Source organism: Sturnira hondurensis, unplaced genomic scaffold (assembly GCF_014824575.4).
Source record: "Sturnira hondurensis isolate 20B ecotype Veracruz unplaced genomic scaffold, ASM1482457v3 Scaffold0004068, whole genome shotgun sequence".
NCBI classification, from domain to species: Eukaryota; Metazoa; Chordata; class Mammalia; order Chiroptera; family Phyllostomidae; genus Sturnira; species Sturnira hondurensis.
Window position 1 is genome coordinate 9,052,012 of NW_028076699.1, and position 20,106 is coordinate 9,072,117.

The window sequence follows — 20,106 nt, forward strand, 5'->3', positions numbered from 1 at the left end:
AGCGCAAGGCCTCCGTGGCTGCGGGAACAGCGTAAGTGAAGGCGTGGCAGGCACGGAAGAGCACGGCCCTTCCTCTGTCGGTGTGGCACGCTGAAAGCCTTGGAGCCTGTTGGTAGATGCTAGGAAAGGAGAATGGAGAGGGGGACAGGCCATCAAGAACCTCATGTCCATCCGTGGGAAATAGCCCCCATGCCTGCTGTTAATCTGCTCTCTGGGCTCCTCTAGGCTAGGCTTGAAGCCGAGGATCAAAACAGAATGACCCAGGAAGAACTTGTGCCATGGATAGAAGGATCTAGATTTATCTCTGACTGCCGCTCCTTAGCTGTGTGGCCTGGAGCTGTCTTCATCTGTGGACTGGGTGTGGTGAGAGTGGGACAATGATTATAGCCCTGTAGGTTGTTGGCAGTATGTCATGTGTCAAAGGAAAGGGGAAATTCCAGATAGTTCAAAGAGCCAGAGAAGCCACAAACTTATTCTATGTGACTTTGATAAAGGTTTTTATGCAGATGTAGAGGAGGGAGACTGTACCATTTCCTTCGAACCAAGAGAGAAAGCCTGGTGTGTCCTCACCCTGCCTTGGTGGTTCGACCATCGCTCACCTCACACAGGTGGCCCCTCACTTCTCGCTGTGTCCTGGCTGAGTGGTGCAATCCCTGACAATCGATTTCTTCTCCTCGGAGGCAGTGACAGCCTGGAGCAGCGTAATAGGTTGACGAAACCGCTCCCCTCGTCCCATTTACATTCCAGTAGGGGGCCCAGGTGTGTGAGTATATATATTTTAAAGTTTTGTTCTGATTCTATGTTCTATCAAAAATGTGCAATGCTCATGCCTTTCTATATTCGTAATGAGCTCTGCTTTCTTTTCGGAAACATATGATTACATGGGAAACATAGTTCTTTCATTCAGATTTCATGTTTAGGAGGCCATTGATTTCTTTGGATCAAAATGACATGCCCTAATACCATAGACCCTCTGACAGCATCTCACTCTAACTGGGGACAAGCACCCAGGGGGAAGTAACCAACTCAAACTTGTGAAACGGTGACATTTCCAATCTCAGTGAGTGCTTCAACCACCAGCCACCCAGGCCAGGCACCTGGAAATTAACCCAAATTTAGGTCCCCCATCCAGCCCTGTCAGCCTTACTTTATAATAGGTCTCACATCTGTAGCCTTCTTCTCATTCTCCCTGCCCCTGCTTCCATTCATCACCTTATCAATTCTCCCCACTTGGACTGTAACAAAAAGGGCGAATTACTCTACGTGACTTTGAGTCTTGTAACCTCCAGTTCTTCCTTATTACTGCCCCCGGAACAATCTTTCTAACAAGGAAACATAACCATGTTATACTTTCATAGAATCCTTTTCTGTATTTTTCTACTCTATAGAAAAAGTACTGACTCCGTAGTGTCTTGCAGGGCCTTCCACGAATGCACCATGGATGCCTCTCCGGTCCCTTTCCTCACCCCACACCCCTCGTGCCCTTTAACCCTACCAAACACCTAGAGTTCCCTTAATGGGCCCAGTCATTTTGGTCTTGGGGTTTTTGCTCCCACAGTTCCTTTTGCCTGAAACATCTTTCTCTCCACTGGGGGCTCCGTTCCTTATCATCCACTATGTGAACACCTTCTTGTCTTTCAGCACCTGCTCAACAGTCACCTGCTCCACAGCCTTTCCTAACCACCCAGTAGATCGATGGTTTCTACAGCTGTGCCTTTACTCAGGGCACCTGGAAGGCCTATACACTCGTTTCTTCATCTGTCTTCCTTACCATCCCATGAAAAGAGAGAGAGAGGTAGGAAATGGGGGATAGAATGAGCAAAGGAATGATGAGAGAGAAGAGAGAAGGGAGGAAATAAGAGAGGATAGCAGGAAGGGGAGAGAGAGGGAAGGAACAGATATTGGATCCTTGCCTGCACCTTTCTCGTCTCTGCCTCCTCTGCCCCGGCCACCTACAAAGCAGATAGAAACCTCCTTATTTTCTCCAGGATGGAGTAGATATTTTCAGCATGAACGTTGGCACCCTCGAACACTTCTTTGAAAAACAGTGATACCTACTCTACCAAAAGGGAAGTCTGTGTTAGCATGGGGAACATGTTGAACAGCTGCCTGGTAGCAGGCTCTCACCACAGGGCCATGGCCAGGAAAAGGGTGTGCACTCAGGTCCTGAATGGGGAGAGGGGGGAAAGGCTGCCAGGAGCTGTATTCAGAGGCCAAAGGAAAGAGGAAAACCAAACAAAGCAGTGCAAAGCAGGAAGAGGAGATGATTGAATGGTATAAGAATCTCCAGGCATAATGGGCCCCAAGAAATCACCAAATCCATTCTCTAAATGGGGAAATGGAACGGAGGAAATGGACTCTTGCAGAGTCACAGAACATGTTAGTAGGAGAGCCTAGATGAGTTTTCTGGGAAGAAAGGAACTAACATTTACTGAGGACCTACCACCCCCCCAGCTCCCTGGTTAGATGTATGTTGTTACCTTTCTTGATTAGCTAACAAACTCCTGCAGGAGATGTCTCCAAATATTCAGGCCACAGATATTTATTGAGTTCCTAATATGTTCCTGGGGGTGCCCTACTTTCATCAGCCTTTGATTTATAATGAAGTAACATTAACTTTTAATTATGAAATTAAAATGTCCCTTGGCTCTCACAGCCTTGAATATTATATCTCAGTCCTCTTAGTTTGTCTCATCTTCCTGTTCAGACTCGGGCTTTGGGGGAGAGTCGGGCCCCTCCACTTGCACAGAGGGCCACTCTTGATGCAGGAGCGGGCACCTGAGTGACCCCCGAGGGTGAGGATCAAGCAGAAGCTTTGGGGGGGCGGGGTGAGACGGAAGTTAGAATTCCAGTTCAGGCCCTAACTTGGTGGGAGAGATGACAAGCCATCCTCTGAGCTTCTTCTGAGAAATAAGATCATGATCTCCTTTGCTTCAGTGGATTATTGAGAGGATTAAATGAGTTAATTTTATGTGACAATGGTTTATAAACTCCAATAATATGCAAGATGATGATTATTGTCCATAGAGGTCCTATTGAAGAAGGAAGAAATTTACGTTGATGTAAGCTGGGTCTCCCAGCTCCTCTCCTGTGCTACAATGGCGCCTTCCCTTCTCCTCAAACCTTTCATCGCACATGCAGTTACTTTGAAAATATTCACTTCCCTGAAAGGTTTTGGGCTCAAGGAGGCCCGTATTCCTGGTGCCGTACACAGCGCCCACACTTAGTATCGTCTTGTGACTGGAAAGAATGTATTGAGAATACAGACAGACTGCCAGACAGTTCGCTAGGCACAACACCAGTTACCTAATTTAAGTTCATGACACTCCTGTGAGGTTGGGATCATTTCCCCCAATTTTTAGGTGAGAAAACTGAGGCTCAGAAAAGGGAAGCAACTCCTCCAGGTCATAAACGCTCACCCACGGCTAAGCGGACGCCTGAAGCCAAGTCCCCCGGATCCCCGAACCACACTTGTCTCATGACTGCCCTTCTTCTGTCGTCATCATCATTGTCATGGTCAACATTGGGGTCACCACTCACTGCTGTAGGGAGGCCGAGGTCAGGAGTTCTTCTTTTGTCCTGGAAAGGTCTGTTATGAACCTAAACCTCCCACACTGAGCCTCTGGTCTTCCGTCTTTTTTCTGGGCCAAGGTGGAGGATCGGGTAGAAACAGAGGAAGGCCTCCTCCTGACAGGCCAGACCTGGTTCTTCCTGGGTCCTTACAGGGCAGAGATGTAGAAATGCTTCTGTTTAGAGGCAGATTTTCCTGCTCACTTCCAAGTAGAGCGGGTTTGTAACAAACAAATTAGAAGTAGAACAATGTTTTTACTCCTCATCCTGCTGCTGTTGGTGCTTCCGCAGCATTATATACCTAAGCATTATTCTCACAGGTTTCCTCTGTCATAGTTTATCCTGCTGAAGCCAAGGAGGCCACAGGTGCAGGGCCTGGGCCACTCTGAATGGCTTGGAGGTGATAAGCTTAGCCCTTGTTCGGAACGACTGGGGTTTGAAGCCCTGCCACATGCAAGCTCTTTGCCTCAGTTTCTGTATATGATGACAAAAGTACCTGCCCCATAGGATTGTTGTGAGAACCATTGTAAGACCTCACACAGGAAGTGCTCAGGGAATGTCAGGAGCTTTCAGTGGAGGTGCCATGATTGAGAACATGGACTTCAGGGCCAGGTTGTCGGGTTCTGCCAGTGACCACTATGTGATCTGCGGGTTCCCTGGCCAAGTTACTTAGCCCTTCTATTTCTCAGTTTCCTTATTTGTAAATGATGTTTTTATCTGAGTTGTGGGAGGATCATTGAGTGCCTGGTGTAGCAGTAAGGGCTCTATTGTTACTGCTATCCTCCCTCCAAAGCTCCTCTGGATAGAATCTAGGTCTAGAGACTCCTGCTAACACACCCTTTGTCTGAGCCCAGGATTGCTGGTCCATTCATTCATTTGTTAATGTAGTCACTCTACAAATGTCTTCTGAGTACATTCTATGTGCTATATGAGAGGCCCTGGGAGTGCAGAGGAGGACCAGGTGTGATCTCAGGCCTCAGAGGGTTCCCACATCACTTCTTCCTTTTTTTTCCCCTCTCTTGGTTTCCATGAATTTGTCCTTGTTTCATCCTGCTTCCCCAGCCACTCCAGTCTCCTTTTCTTTCTCCTCTACCAGAACTCTCAGCTGTAGAGGGCTCCATGTTCCAGGGCAGGTCTACGCAACCTCCTGGCGGTGCTAACTAGCACCACTGTGCTGATGATGCCACCTTTACATCTCCAGTCCCGTCCTCTCCCCAGGGTTCTATTTGCACAGATGTGATCGCCTATTGACATTTCCAGTATGATATTTAGCATCAGGACTCTTGATTCCCTTGCCACTATCCCAAATGGGCTTCATCTGAGTCATCTCCACCTCTCTACATGGCATGACTGTCTACTCGGTTGCTCAAGTCACAAACCCTTGATCTGTCTTTGATATTTCCTCCATATAATCCATGTGCAGGACCTCTGGAGGTACAGCCAAAATATTTATCGAATACAGCCTGCCCTTTTCATGTCTAGGGCCATCACTCCAACTCAAGCTGCTACGATCAGTCTTGGGGGGACTGTTCACCTACCTCTACTCATGCCCCACAACAATCCATTACATACACAATAGGCAAGGTAAGGCTTTACAGAACCCCCCTGTTACGATGGCTTTCCACTGTCTGTAGGATAAACTCTACATTCTGACCTCAGCCTGCAAGGCCCTGTGTGAGCCCCGCCCGAGGAACCTCTTTCAGGCTCACCTCCAAGGTCTATCACAATCCAGCCACTGGCTTTCCCTCCAGTTTTTGAAAATGCCGCCCTCATCCTTGCTTCAGGGCCTATATTTGCCCAGAATTGTCTCACCAGCTTCTTTGAATGGCTCATTGTTGCCATCCTTCAAGGCTAAGCTCAAATGCCACAGGCCTTGCCTAATCGCACTATCTACAGTAGACCCTGCCCCCATTCACCCAGTTATTGAGCATCCTGTGGCTTACCTTAGTGCATTCCTAACACGTATAGTCATCTGCAGTCACCTTGCTTAGCTGCTGTTCATGGTCTGTTGTTCCCACCTGGCTACCAGGTCCTTACAGGTAGGAACCTCATCTGTTATTCACCTCCAGGTCCTGGAACATAGTAGGTTCAGAATAAATAGTTGCTGAATGAATGAATGAGTACACTAGATGATGAACACTATAACAGAAAGTTATTTGAAGGATCTGTGGAGTCCAGAGAAGAAAGCTGCTGTTTCTGGGAAAGTTGAAGAAGGCTTCTTGGACAGGACCATTGGGCCTGACTGTGAAATTTGAGCAAGATGTTTCAGGGGTCAGGGAGTAGAGGTAGGCATCCCTGCCTGCAGGAATCTCACACGCAGAAGCACAGAGCAGGAGAACCAGCCTGTGCTTGGGAAGTTGCAGGCGGCATTTAGGGCCGGGGTGTAGGATAGACAGAGGCAGGAGCTAAAGTGTTCACAGCCCATTCCCTCATTTTCCCAGGCAGGCCCCATGGGTTTCTTATATGGTTGCTCCTTTTTGTTCTCATGTTTTTCTGTGGCTGAAGTTTCTCTCCAGCCACATTCCGAGTGTAGTGGGAGAGAGAAGTCTTAATTGTGCCACTTCCGAGACCTGGACCCTGCACAATAAAAGACCTTTACGTGGTTTCGTTGGTTTGTTTTGCTGCATTGTTTTTAAAGAAAGAATTCTAAGCTTTTCTGAAAACTTTTTTTCTACCTTAAGATAGCACCCTGACTTGCATAAATACCTACTTTAACTTAAGAGGGGGGAAAGAGCAGACATAGAGATACTTTAGTTGATTATGAAAAGAATATATTTGGGGCTTTATTTTACCCGAGGCACATGGGGAAACAGCTTTCTGGGACAAATCTCATCAGGGGAGCTGTCTGGAAGGTCTCTACCACTCCCTGCTCCTCCTAGTCCCCACATCATGGAAATTGGAGAGGCTAAGCCTGACAGAGTCAGTCCCCAGGCCCCATAGTCCCCCAGCTCAGAGATGAATGGTTCTCTATAGAGCTTTCTTACTATGTATGATCTGTGAGGTTTCCTCACTAGACACTGCAAGTTCCTGGGAGCACTGCAGGGTGCAGGACGCCTGCTTGTAACGAGAGGCCTGGGTTTGAATCCCAGCTCTTCCACTTCCTAATACAAAATCCTTATGCAAAAGTTCCTGAAAGCTCTCAGAGCTTCAGTCTCTCCTCTGTCAGACTGGAATCAATAAAGCAGCTCGCCCCTCTCAACTTGCCGTCAGCCCTGCCAAGCTTCAGCTTCTCATCTCCAAACCCGAGATAAACGCCTCTGCCCTTCCTGGATTGCATTTCTCTTCCTTCATTGGATTGAATCTGAGATAAACCCTGAAGTGCTGCCCAAATAGGAAGGATTCAGCGGCACATCACAGCTTGAAGGCTCAGGTCCTGGCCTGTGCCCAATGAGGTGAGGCGTGGCAGCAGCTCAGAATGTAGGAAGGAAAAAAAACTTCCTCCTCAGTGTCTGAGAAGAAGCAAACTCCACACTAAATTATGTTGCAACTATGCCCTAAGGTACTTTTAATTTTATTGGCACTGATTTTAATTTACTCTTCGGGCCCCTGACTGCAGGATGAGCTGTTTGGCTGCTGGCAAGGGGACAGCCCTTCATCACTTGGTTTTAATTAAGGTTCTTAAGTTTAGGAGGAAGGAACAGAGGTGCTTTCCCCCACTTCGATTCTCGATCCCAAATTGTAATTAAGGGCCCTGCACTAGTGACACACCCCTTGTGCTGACTTGGCCACAGAAGAGGACCTCGTGTGACAGCTGGAGGAAACTTAAAATGTCCCTGCTCATCCATTTAATTCATTCTCCCATCAGTTTCATTTTCTATTCATTCCTTTGCCAAATCTTTAATGGTAACCTGTTATATATTAGGCCTGGCCCTGGTCTAATTTTAAAAAATTAACAATGTGTGGTCCCTGTCCTGAAACAGCTCACCCTCTAATGGGAAGTGGAATAAGCAAAGCATTGTTATGTCATGTGGTAAGTGCCACGAGAGAGATTTGTATCTTGAATTATGAGAGCACAGAGAAGGCTGTTAACTCATCCTGAGGGATAAAGTAAAGCTATTGGAATTGAGATTTTGTACTAGTCAGATGAATAATGAATGTTAGCTGCTGTAACAAGCAATCCCCAAGTCTCCGTGGCTTAATACAGTAAAGGTTCATTACAGTCTGATCAAGTCAGGCGACTCTGCTGGCCACATTCCTCCCTGTGTTGGTTTGTATGATACCATTGTTTTTTACACATAGCTTCCAAACACAAGAACAAGAGAAAATGTGGGTAATTGTATATGAGTTTTTTGGCCAGGTCTGGAAGTGGCAGTTCTCGTGACTATTCCCACCCCGTTAGATCCCAAATGGCAAGGGAGACTGTGAAATGTCTTCTATGGTCCAGGAAAAGAAGATCACTCTGAAGTAACAAGGAAACCAGGGAGGAAGCTCTTGAAGTAGAACAAGTAGGAGATAGTGTGATGCGGTGCAGACATGGTCCGTGCCCTCAGAGAGCCCCTAGGCAGACACTCTTATCAGCAGATTAGGTACACAGTAATTAGTATCAATGTCACTACACGAGCAAGAAGCTGTTTGGAAAACAATGAAAGATTTATTTTAATTGAGAATGAGGGGAAATGAAAAGTTTAAAGAAATTGTATCGCCTGTATCTTATCCAACAACCACTTTTAAAGATGAGGAAACCACCCTGGTCAATGTGGTTAAGTTTGTCGGAGTGTTATCCTGTAAACCAAGAGGTCCTGGGTTCGATTTCTGATCAGGGCACCTGCCTAGATTGCAGGTTTGTTCCCCGCTTGGGGTGTGTACCAGGGGCAACTGTTCAATATTTCTCTCTCGCATCGATGTTTCTCTCCCTCTTTCTTCCCTTCCCCTTCCCTTTCTCACAAATCAATAAGCATGTCCTCAGGTGAGGATAAAGACTTTTAATAAATAAATAAATATGAGGAAGCAGAGGCAAAGCGAGGAGTTGCTGCTTGTCCACAGTCCTGTTGACATTAAAGCCAGAGTTAGAAACCCCGCGTCTGCCTTCCATGCTGCATTCTAATGGGGCCCATATGCAATATGCACCTCTGACGCCAGTTAGGCACAAAACATAGTCAGTATATTGTTGGAATTGGCGTTTGTAGTCTTTGCCATTCCCAGAAATGTGCTGAATATGTGTAATAAAGAAAAAAAAGAACTTAGCACTCAAACTAAGATCCTATTCATGTAAATTTCTCAGACCTTTTTTTATTCTAATTCCAGCCCCTAGAATCTCGGAGTGGGAAGGGATCTTAGAAACTACTAACCCTTCAGCATTGTTGTGGAGGTATCACCTAATGCAGTTAGAAATGAAAAAAAAATAGGAGCATAAAGATGGAAAAAGAAGAGGCAAAATTACTATGTACAGGTGATGATATCACAAACCTGGGACATAATGGCCCCTGTTCCCAGGAGTCCTCACCTCCTTGCTGTTCCTCAAACATGCCAAGTGCATCTGGCTTTTGCATTTCTTTCTCCTTCTTCTGGGAGCTCTTCCACTGATGTCCTCGAGAGCAACTCTCCCACTCCATTCAAGTTTCTGTTGCTCCAGAACCTCTATTACTGTTTATTCCCTTTCTGTTCCTGATTTGTCCATGGCATCGGTACCTCCTGACATCTTGTACATTTAACAACTGATTTCTTTTCCTTTTCTTTTTTTAAATCATACAACTTTTTAAAAAAGATTTTATTTATCTATTTTTAGGGAGAGTGGAAGGGAAGGAGAAGGAGAGGAGGAGAGACATCAATGTGTGGTTGCCTCTTGCGCATCCCCCACTGGGGACCTGGGCCTCAACCTAGGCACGTTCTCTGACTGGGAGTCAAACCCGCAACCCTTTGGTTCACAGCCCGAGCTCAGTCTACTTAGCTACACTAGCCAGGGCTATTTTCCTTCTGTTTAGAATGTAAACTCTTTGAGATTAGGAGTTTCCTGTTGTGTTTCCTGTTTATCTTTAGTGGCCAGAAACTCCCTGGTGCGTACCCCCAGGGCCTAGAACACTGTCTGACGCATAGTAGGTACTCACTGATTGTCTTTTGAATAAGAAAGCAAGTGAAAATCACAGAAGATCAAAAGAGTAATTATTACAAATAATAATATAATTAGTAAAGTATCTGGGTAAAAATTTAATGTGTTAAAAGCAAGAGGCTTTATATTTATAAAGAACCACCAGTTAAAAGACTTAATGGAAGAAAACATCACGTAATTAAAAATATAAACTGCCTCGGCATCTAAAAAGCTGTTTAGGATTTATATGGAAAAAAAACTTTAAAAACTTTCTGCTATATCCGTCCCCCCAAAAAAAACTTGAATAAATGAAAAGTCACAGCATATTCTTGGAAGTCTTTGTCATAAGAATCAATTCTTCTTATATTAATATAAACATCCAATATGATTACATTACAAATATTGAGAATATTGACAGGATTTGGGGGAACAAGAAAAACTAAATAGGGCCCTGGCTGGTGTAGCTCAGTGGATTGAGCACGGGCCTGTGAGGCAAAGGGTCACCGGTTCGATTCCCAGTCAGGGCACGTGACTGGGTTGCAGGCCAGGTCCCCAGCAGGGGATGTTAAAAAAAAAACCTAAATAAGCTAACTATAAAGATCACACAAAAATATGTAATAAAATATAGAAAAAATAGAGAAAGAAGCATAATGAGATGATACTAGCCCTCCAACTGTTAAAATACATTATAATCTTAACATAATTAAAACTGTAGAGTACTGATACATGAATAGAAAAAGGAAAAAAAAAAAGAAAAAGGATTAGAACTGGCCAAAAGTACAAAAGTAAACTCAAATATATACAAAAATTATATGGTAAAGATGGCTTTTCAAATTAGTGGAAAAACAGATGCGTACAATTTCATAGTGTCAAACAATAAAGTTTAATTCTCACCTCACACCCTATACTGTATAAATAAAAATTAAAAGGAAATATTTAAATATGGAAAATGAAACAATAAAAGTAGTATAAAAAACAATGAAAATTTGATCCAGAAACCACAAAAGAAAAGATTGACAAATCTGTATAAAAAAATTAGCATTTAAAAATTTCTGCATGGCAAAAAGTGCTTGTGGAAGTAAAGTTGAAAACAAGGACAAACTGAGCAGAAACATTATGGACAGCACATAAAAGCTAATTCTCCTAATATTAAGTTTCCATAAATCAATAACAAATAAAGCCCAACAGTTCAGTTTTTTATTTATTTTTATTTTATTTTATTTTATTTTTTTAAATATATTTTATTGATTATACCATTACAGTTGTTCTATTCCCCCCTTCATTCCCCTCCACCCGCACACTCCCTCCCCCACCATTCTCCCCCCTTAGTTTATAACCACGTGTCTCAAGTTCTTTAGATTCTATATTTCCCCTACTATTCTTGCCCTCCCCCTATCTATTTTCTACCTACCGTCTATGCTATTTTCTGTGCCTTCTCCACCCTTCTCCTCCTCCCACTCCCCTGTTGCTAACCCTCCATGTGATCTTCATTTCTATGGTTCCACTCCTGATCTAGCTGTCCTCTTGGTTTGCTTTTGTTTTAGGTGTGGTTGTTAATAGCTGTGTGTTTGCTGTCCTTTCACTGTTCATATTTTTCATCTTCTTTTTCTTAGATAAGTCCCTTTAGCATTTCATATAATAAGGCCTTGGTGATGATGAACTCCTTGAACTTGACCTTATCTGAGAAGCACTTTATCTGTCCTTCCATTCTAAATGAAAGTTTTGCTGGATAAAGCAATCTTGGCTGTAGGTCTTTGGATTTCGTGACTTGGAATACTTCTTTCCAGCCCCTTCTTGCCTATAAGGTCTCTTTTGAGAAATCAGCTGACAGTCTGATGGGTACTCCTTTGTAGGTGACTGTCCCCTTATCTCTTGATGCTTCTTGGATTCTCTCCTTCATTTTCATGTTGGGTAATGTAATTATGATGTGCCTTGGTGTGTTCCTTCTTGGGTCCAACTTCTTTGGGACTCTCTGAGCTTCCTGGATTTCCTCGAAGTCTATTTCCTTTGCCAGACTGGGGAAGTTCTCCTTTATTATTTGTTCAAATACGTTTTCCACTCGTGGCTGTTTCTTTCCCCCTTCTGGTACCCCTATAATCCGGATGTTGGAACGTTTAAAGATGTCCTGGAGGTTCCTAAGCCTCTCCTCATTTTTTTGAATTCTCATTTCTTCATTCCTTTCTGGTGGGATGTTTTGTTCTTCCTTCTGGTCCATTCCATTGATTTGAGTCCCAGTTTCCTTTCCATCGCTATTGGATTCCTGGACATCTCCCTTCATTTCAATTAGTTTAGCCTTCATATGTTCCTTTAATTTGTGACTATAATCAACCAGTTCTGTTAGCATCCTGATAAACAGTGTCTTGAATTGTGCTTCTGAGAGGCTGGCAATTTCTCGGTCGCTTAGAGTTATTGGCTCTGGGACTTTGAGTTCTTCTTGCACCATCTTTTGGGCTGTTCGTGCCTGTTCCGTAGCAGGATCAGAGCCCTAAGGTGTTCACTAGCGCAGGGCAACTAAGTCACTGGGTTGTGACGCTGTATGTGGGGGCGGGGTCAAAGAGGAACTATGGCGTCCTGTCTGCCGCCTGCCTCCGCGGCCCTCACCGGTGCTGCAGTTGCTGCCATCACCGGGCCCACGCGTTTCATCCCACTGCACGCGAGTGTGCCACCGCCGTCAGCCCTCACCCCCTGGGGCCTGCGTGGTCCGTCTCACTGTGCGCGAATGTGTGACCGCGGTCAGTCTGCCCCGCACCCCAACTGGTTCCCGTCTGCCTGCGCGCCTGGGTCGGGGGCCCTGTCCTGCCCGACCCTGCTCGCTGCTGGCTCCACCCCTGGCTCGGCAAGACACATCTAACCCGTCCCCGTTGACCGGTTAGATGTAGTCGGACTTCCCTATAATTCAATTTTCTATCCTTTGGTTGTGTCTTTGTTTCTCCAAACCTTTGTTGTATTCAAACTTGGTTGTGGGAGAAGGCTCAGTGTTTCCACCTATGCCTCCATCTTGGCAGAAGTCCCAACAGTTCAGTTTTTTAAATAGACAAGAATAAACAGACAATTCATAGAAAAGAAAATGCAAATAGTTCCTAACTATATAAAAAGTTAGTTAGCCCTATAATAAAAGATAATTATACTAAGAGAAATTCAGGTTAAAACTAATCAGAGATAGCATGTTCACCCATCAAGTTGGAAAATACCAAAAAAAATTTATTTCACCTATCATGTCAAGGTAATTGACAGTAAGACATTGTAATACATTGCTGGGAGTACAAATTAGCCCTTCTACAGAGGTTAATCTGTCAATATTGATCAGAATTGCAAACGGATAGAGGACCCAGAATTTCTACTTCTAGAAATTTATCCTACACATAATTGTATGTGTGAAATACGGTATATACTGTGTCAATCACTAAGACATTGTTTGTAACAGGAAAAGGTTGGAAATAAATGTCCATCAACAGGGGACTGGTTAAATACTTTATATGTGGCTGTTAAAAAGAATGAGGTGCCCTGGCTGGTGTGGCTTAGTGGGTTGTGTGCCGGCCTATGAACCAGAAGGTCACGGGTTTGATTCCTGGTCAGGGCACATGCCTGGGTTATGGGCTAGGTCCCCACGGGAGGCACTCCAGAGGCAGCTGGTTGATGTTTCTCTCCCTCCCTTTCTCCCTTCTCCTCTCTCTAATCTAAAAGAATGAGGTAACTTTTTATGTACTGAGATATGTTAAGAGGGGAAAAAGCAGCTCTGAGTCATGTGTTTAGTGTGCTACCGTTTGTGTGTTGGGAGGAAGGGGGAGGAATGTTTACTTCTTTGTGTATAAACTGTCTCTGGAAGGACGCATGAAGCCAGGTAACAGGGAGCTGCCTCTAGGGAGTGAAACTGGGTGTTTGGAGGACAGCAGTGAAAAAGGAGATTTTTCACTGTAAATACTTTCTTTCTTTTTTTTTTTTTTACTCTGAACCATGTAAATCAATCAATACAATTCACCTGCTGATTATTTAAACCACATTACGTGCCTGGTGTCAGGATAGGGCAATGGAAACCAGTTTAGAGTGGCTAGCAGAAGATCCAGTTTCTACTTCTTCTCCTTCGCTAACTCACCGGCCAGCCTGAAGCCAGCAACCTGTCCACCCCAGGCTGGTCTGGGAAAGGTTAGAGAAGCCAGTGTCAAGGCTCACTCTAGCTCTGACATCCAGAGATGCAGTTTTTCCTACTCATTTCTCAAGACATCTCTCTATCTCCTCCTTTCCTCCGTAGCTCATCAAAAGCTCGGAGGAAAAGGGAGACAATTGAAGAAAATAAAATTGCAAAGACGACTTTTATAGGGCTCCTGTTGAATCATTGTATATTCCATCTCCAAAGCTGAAAATGATGAGTTTAATATCACACAGAGAAGTGTATCTTATATGTCTCAGAAGACAGCTTACGCCACCCAAAAAACTGGGAGCTCGGCAAGACACAACCCTTCGCTCCAACTCTGAGGCAAATGAAATGACAGCCATTAGGCCTACGTTCGAGAAGCAACATGGTTTTCATTTGGTTTTAACTTGGTTTGAAAGCCTCCCAAGGAGGGAGAATCCTTCTAAGTGTGGACTTTTCTTCTTTCCCAGGACCACGTGCCAGAAACGGGGCAGACAAATGGCCAGATTCTGCCTTGGCTGTTTCCGCCATCATTGATAATGATGAGTTAACTGTGCTAGGTGTCTGGAGTTTAGCCCTAGTTATACCGTGAGCTTGAATAGGTCTCTTCCCCATCTGGGGCCTCCGTCACTCGGAGGAAGGTTTAATAGGTATAACTTGGACTGATGCGTAAGAAGACAAGGTTGGATTTGAGGGACACTGAGGCTCTAAGGACCTAAAAAGCCCTCAGTTCCTACCAGTCCATTACTGTGTGTGGAGTAATCTCACTGGGGTGGTTTGTTCAGTCATTCTGCACGCGCTCCTGAGCATTCTCTGTGGGACAGTGTTCTCTGTCCCAGCACCGGCGCTGGGCTTTCTGCAGACAATCCCCCTGTCTTCAGGGAGCCCGTGGACGGGAATGTTAACAAATTATATCAGATCAGGCTAAGAAGTGCCTTACATATGTGTAAATAAAGAGCAGAGAAAGGCTACTAACAATCATATTTACAGATTCCAAGGTGTTTTTCCCCCATGCACTATTTATATATTCTTGGGGAGTAGGTGTGGCATCGTGAAATGAGGTTAAATAAAAGAATTAACTAGGATGTCATAGGTAAGGCTCCCAGAATGGTGCCTGGCATGCATTAAGTATGCAGTAAATAATAGTAATTATTATTGCAGTGTTTGATTCCCCCTGTAACTCTCTGAGGTTGGAATTAAAATAACCACTTTCCACATAAGAAAGCTGAGGCTCTAAGTAGGGCCATGATTTACTCCAGATCCCGTCAGCTAGAAATGACCCAGGCAGGACAAAACCCCAAGCAGGCCCAGTGTAAATACAATTACGTTACCTGGAGGCATTTCTAATTAATTGGAAAAACAAAAGCTGCTAATGTGTTTAGTCATAAATGTATTAACCGTTCAGGACTTAACCCCGCAGAAACCTTACTTCTTTAGAACTTCAAAGAAGAATGTGAATGGTAGTACTCTCAGACCCGGAGGGAAGATAGTGTTGAAAATGAGGAAAAATGGATCCTTGCATGTCTCAACACCTCCAAGCGCATTGCCAATGGCTGCTGAATCAGCTGCCATGTAGGGCCAGCTTGAGAGAAAGTGTGTGTGTGCGGTGTGTGCACCTGCATGTGTGTGCATGTAGCGTGTGATTTGTCTGGTCCCTTTAAGGTAAAGCTCTGTGACCCCAGACTTCTCATTTGTTATCCTCTCTCTCAACAGAAAACAAGCCTGGAGTTTTATATTGACATCCACGCCCACTCCACCATGATGAATGGCTTCATGTACGGCAACATCTTTGAGGATGAAGAACGGTTCCAGAGGCAGGCCATTTTTCCCAAGCTCCTCTGCCAGAATGCCGAAGACTTCTCCTACGTACGTCAAGGGCTTCCTTTCGGCTTGGCCCAGCTCCCCTCCCAACCCTGTCCCCGCCCCTCTCCCTCCCTTTGCCCCCCCCCCTCCCCGCCTCTGTCTCCTCACTCAGTTCAGTTTGGCTGAACACTTAGGGGACACGAGCTCCGTGCCAGGTCTCGCGTGGATGATAAAGACAGAGGTAACAAGCTACACCACGCTCACCAGCTGCTCATTACCAGTCAGGAGGGAGACTTTGAAATGGCAGTGAGCGCCGGTTTGTCTGAAGAGCTGGCATTTGTTTAGTTGATAGGATTCCGGCAGTAGCAAGAGAAGAAACTCACAGAGCAGCTAGGCAGCACCGTGTGCCAGACCCTGCCCCGGGGTCTGTTTGCACCGACCTCAGTTCCTCCAGTAGGAGCCTGACATGGCTGCTGAAGGGGGCTATATGCCCACCCTTCTCTTCCTCCACGATGCTTTCTGTGCCTCAGTTTCTCTGACAGTAATTTGTGGGTGACAATTCTTGTCCTGCCTGCACCATAGCTTCTTGGGAGGACAAATGCAGTAGTAGATAGGGAAGTACATTGCCGGCAGCAAAGACCTCGGCAGACCCCAGAAACTGTTTTTACTGCCCACCTCGCATGCCGAGGAGGACTGGAGAGGCTGCGGGCTGGCAGTCAGAATAATTTGCAGCAAAAAGCAATGTGGGAAAAGGACAGGGAGAAAAGATAAGGAGGGGAGTCAGCATGTGGTGAGGGGGCATGGGAGAGAGTTACTGCAAGTTTCCCTTTGTTTTGATACTTAACCTCTGATACTAACCTTTGATACAAACACCATCCTTGCCTTTACTGTCATTTCCATGTGGCCAGAAGGGGAAAGGCCCACAAAGGTCAGAGCAATTTTTGAAGTTGATGAGCTGAAAATGGGCCTGCCCATTGCTTCAGGCCTGGGCATCAGTGGAGATGATAAATTTCTCTATGAGGAAAGATGCACATTGAATCTCAGAATCTTTGAGTGCCAGGCCATGAGAGGACCTGGGAGGTTATTTAGCCCAGTGTCCTCCTTATATCTAAGAGACACCGGTGGCCCAGAGAGGCTGAGTGTCTGCAGCAAAGTTCCTCAGCATCTGGTGGTATAATCCAAACAGGTGGCTCCCTGTTTCCAGTTCCAGGATAAAAAGAGCCACTGTTGTTTTTGTGGGAGTCTCTGCAGGACAGTCAGCCCTTGTCTTTTTGAAATGACTCCAGTTCCAGAGCAGACCATGGTCTCCTGAGTCCAGGTTCCCTGCGAGGCTGGGCCATAGGTGCAGAAACCATCACGGGGTAAATTTTCCCAAGGCCGATGAAAGAGGCATGGTCTAGGCCACAGGTGGCAAGCACAAGGCCCGTGGGCTGAATGTGGCCCTCCACCTTGTTTTATCCTGGCCCAGCACCTTGTTTCTACCTGGCGGCAGCACTGAGCTCTTGCTTAACTGTTAACAGAGTGGTTACATTTATACCAATCCTAAAATTACATTTGGCCCTTTGAAGGCAACTGTGAAGCTGTTGTGGCCCCCAGTGAGAATGAGTTTGACAGCCCTGGTCTAGGAGCTTTTTCTCTGGCCTTGCCTGATTATGTTCCTGCATTGCAGCCACTCTAAGAGATCAAGGCCAGGGTCAAGGTCACCTACCCAAGTCCAATCTCTGTTTCTCTTCTCTGATCCTCAGTGCCCAACTCTAAAATGAGAGATGGATTTAGTTACGTGGACTTTGACAGTCCTTTCAGATCTGATAGTGTCTGATCCTCTGATCCTTTCCTTTACTTCAACACACACACACAGTTCTCTCCTTCTTTTTATGTCATTCTGTCTTGTTTTGCTGTTTTCTTTCTCTGTCTTCCTTTCCCTCTTTTCCTTCTTCTCTTATATCCTGCTGAATAAGACAGACATTCTCTTATTAGGACCACAGTCTCTCCGTTGACTTAGATTTCCATGGACTAGCATAGACTCCCTTTTAACTGCAAGTGAGCTGACCTCACAACTCTGTGCAAGAGATACTATTACCACCTCCACTTTACAGATGAGGAAATGAAGACCAAGACCAATAAGGCAAGTTGTCTAACGTGCCACATACTTTGAACAGAGGACTCGAGACACTGGCCTGCTTGCTCCCTCCTCTATCTGATGTGATGAGTGTGGTGCACACCCTAGTGAAGAAGCAGCCCCATCCCCACTCTCTGCTGGTGCTGGACGAGAGCACAGCTGTCCCTGAAGGACGGGCAGCCTTGTGAAGGAGTGCCGGGGTTTCTGAAGTCACTTATCCCTGGATTCACATCGGCACTGGATCACTGACTTGCTCCATTTCTGAACCTGATTCTTCACCGTAGAGGGGAAAACTCTAACCATTACACCAAGGGGTTATTTTTTTCCATGAAATTTATTGGGGGGAGCATTGTTTACTACCATTCTGTAAATTTCAGGTGCACAACTTTATGACCCAATATCTGCACACTCTTGTGTGCCCATCGCCCGAATTCTGGTCTCCTTTCATCACCTTGTATTTAACCTTCTTCACCCTCTTCATCCTCCCTGCACCTCCCTCCCCCCGTAAACACCATGCTGTTGTCTGTACTAGGAGTTTGGGGGTCTTTTGTTTGTTTTGTTTGTTCATTTGTTGCTTTTCCTACACATGAGTGGAACCATACAGTTCTTGTCCTTTTTCATCTGACTTATTTCACTCAGTAAAGTACTCTCAAGGTCTGCCCATGTTGCTGCAAATGGCAATATCTCGTCTTTTTTTATAGTTGAGTGTGTACCACACGTTCTTTATCTGATCATCTGTTGAAGGAACTTAGGTTGTTTCCTCATCTTATCTATCATGAATAACGCTGCAGTGAACACCGGGGCACTTACATCTTTCTGAATAAGCATTTTAAAATTTTTCAAGTAGATACCCACAAGACAAATTATTAGATCATATGGTAGCTCCATTATCAGTTTTTTAAGGAGGCTCCTTGTTATTGTCTGTGGTGGCTGTACTCACTCACAATCCCAGGGGGCTATTTTGAGGCCTAGATATGATACTACAGTGAAACGGTCTGATGAAGTTGAAAATGCTGCCCAAATTTTGGTTCTGCTCATCATCACGATGTATTGGCTTCTTGTCCTCTGTCCACTTTTGCTTGTTGCGTCTGTCCCCATTCACATTTCGCAAACACAGGGGTGGGCAAAAGCAGTGTTTCACATATGCATAACTGTAAACCTGCTTTTGCCCACTCCTGTATTTATTAAATGGCAGTTACTGTGCCCCAGGAGCTCGGCTGGATGCTTTCATTTTAATGATGTTTGTTTATCGAATCTGTCATCATAATAATCCTGTGATGTGGGACTAATGTCCCACTTTTCAGATGTGGATGCTGAGGCCCAGAGGTGTTGTAAGATTTGCTCAAAGTCTGATAGCCTGCCTGCGGGGGGCCTTCCTGCAGGGGTCCTGCCTCACTCTCCCCTGCCTTCTTGTCTCTCGCAGTCCAGCACATCCTTCAACCGGGATGCTGTGAAGGCAGGCACAGGCCGTCGCTTCCTCGGAGGGCTCCTGGACCACACCTCCTACTGCTACACCCTCGAGGTCTCCTTCTACAGCTACATCATTGGGGGCACCACAGCCGCTGTGCCCTACACCGAGGAAGCCTGTATCCTTGGCACATCCCTCCCCTGCCCTGGGCCAGCCCACAGGCAACCCCCAGCCCTGTCTGGCAGGATTTCCTAGGCAGGTCAGGAATTTCATCTCCAGCTCAGGTAAGGACTGAGACTCGGGGGTAAGGACGGAGGTGGCTGGTTCTGCTGGTGGCATGTTTGGATTGTCCTGTTTCTGCCTGGCTGGTGATGGACATCCCTCTCCCAACTGCCTCTGCTGTTCTTCACATCTCGGTCAGGCCCCTGGACCCATGGCCTCCCATTACTGTATGCTGCTCCCATCTCTCTCTCCCCTCCACTCCCTCATGAGGGAGTGAGTCTTCTGCCATCTATGGTATGTAAGTACATAGGCTGTGTGACCATCCCAGGGCTGCTGAGGAAGACCTTGGTGGTCTTCCTTCTCACCCTAGACACATAAAACTATTTTTTCTCTTTTATCTTCCATCTTTTTGCTCCCTTGCTTTCTTACTTTCTCTTTTTTCTGCTCTTTATTTTTTCTTTTACTGTTGTTTTCCCCTTGTCCCCTCTCCTTCTCTCTTGCCCTGCACACCTGTTTTGTGTGTGTTTTCCCTAATTCTTATGTCCCCTTTCCTCCCGGCCCTCTGTCTTCCCTCTTATTCCCAGCCTCCTTTCCTCTCTTTCTCTCCACTTTGCCTCCCTCTGCCTTCCCTGCCTCTCCTCTCATCTCTGCAAATCTTTCTGCCTTTGTATTTCCTTTGCCAAATTACTTTTTTCTCCAAAAACCCCCAAGCATATCATGATGACCTTAGAGGCTACTTTCTAGCTTGCTTGATTTTTTTTAGGGATTATTGGACAACGTCAGCTTCCTGGTTGTTGACTTTGATGTCAAGGTCAAAGCATAAGGGT

The 20,106-nt window shown here is 45.6% G+C and overlaps 1 protein-coding gene across 2 annotated transcripts in view; it reads left to right on the top strand.

The window, feature by feature from the left end:
- LOC118985015 (BEN domain-containing protein 5) overlaps nt 1-20,106 on the top strand; it is a 1,089,084-nt gene that overhangs the window by 1,022,527 nt on the left and 46,451 nt on the right. For both annotated transcript variants that reach the window (XM_037043322.1, XM_037043321.1), the window contains 2 exons: nt 15,441-15,593; nt 19,073-19,235. In XM_037043322.1, the coding sequence (XP_036899217.1) occupies nt 15,441-15,593; nt 19,073-19,235 (316 nt within the window). The remainder of the gene's footprint in view (nt 1-15,440; nt 15,594-19,072; nt 19,236-20,106) is intronic.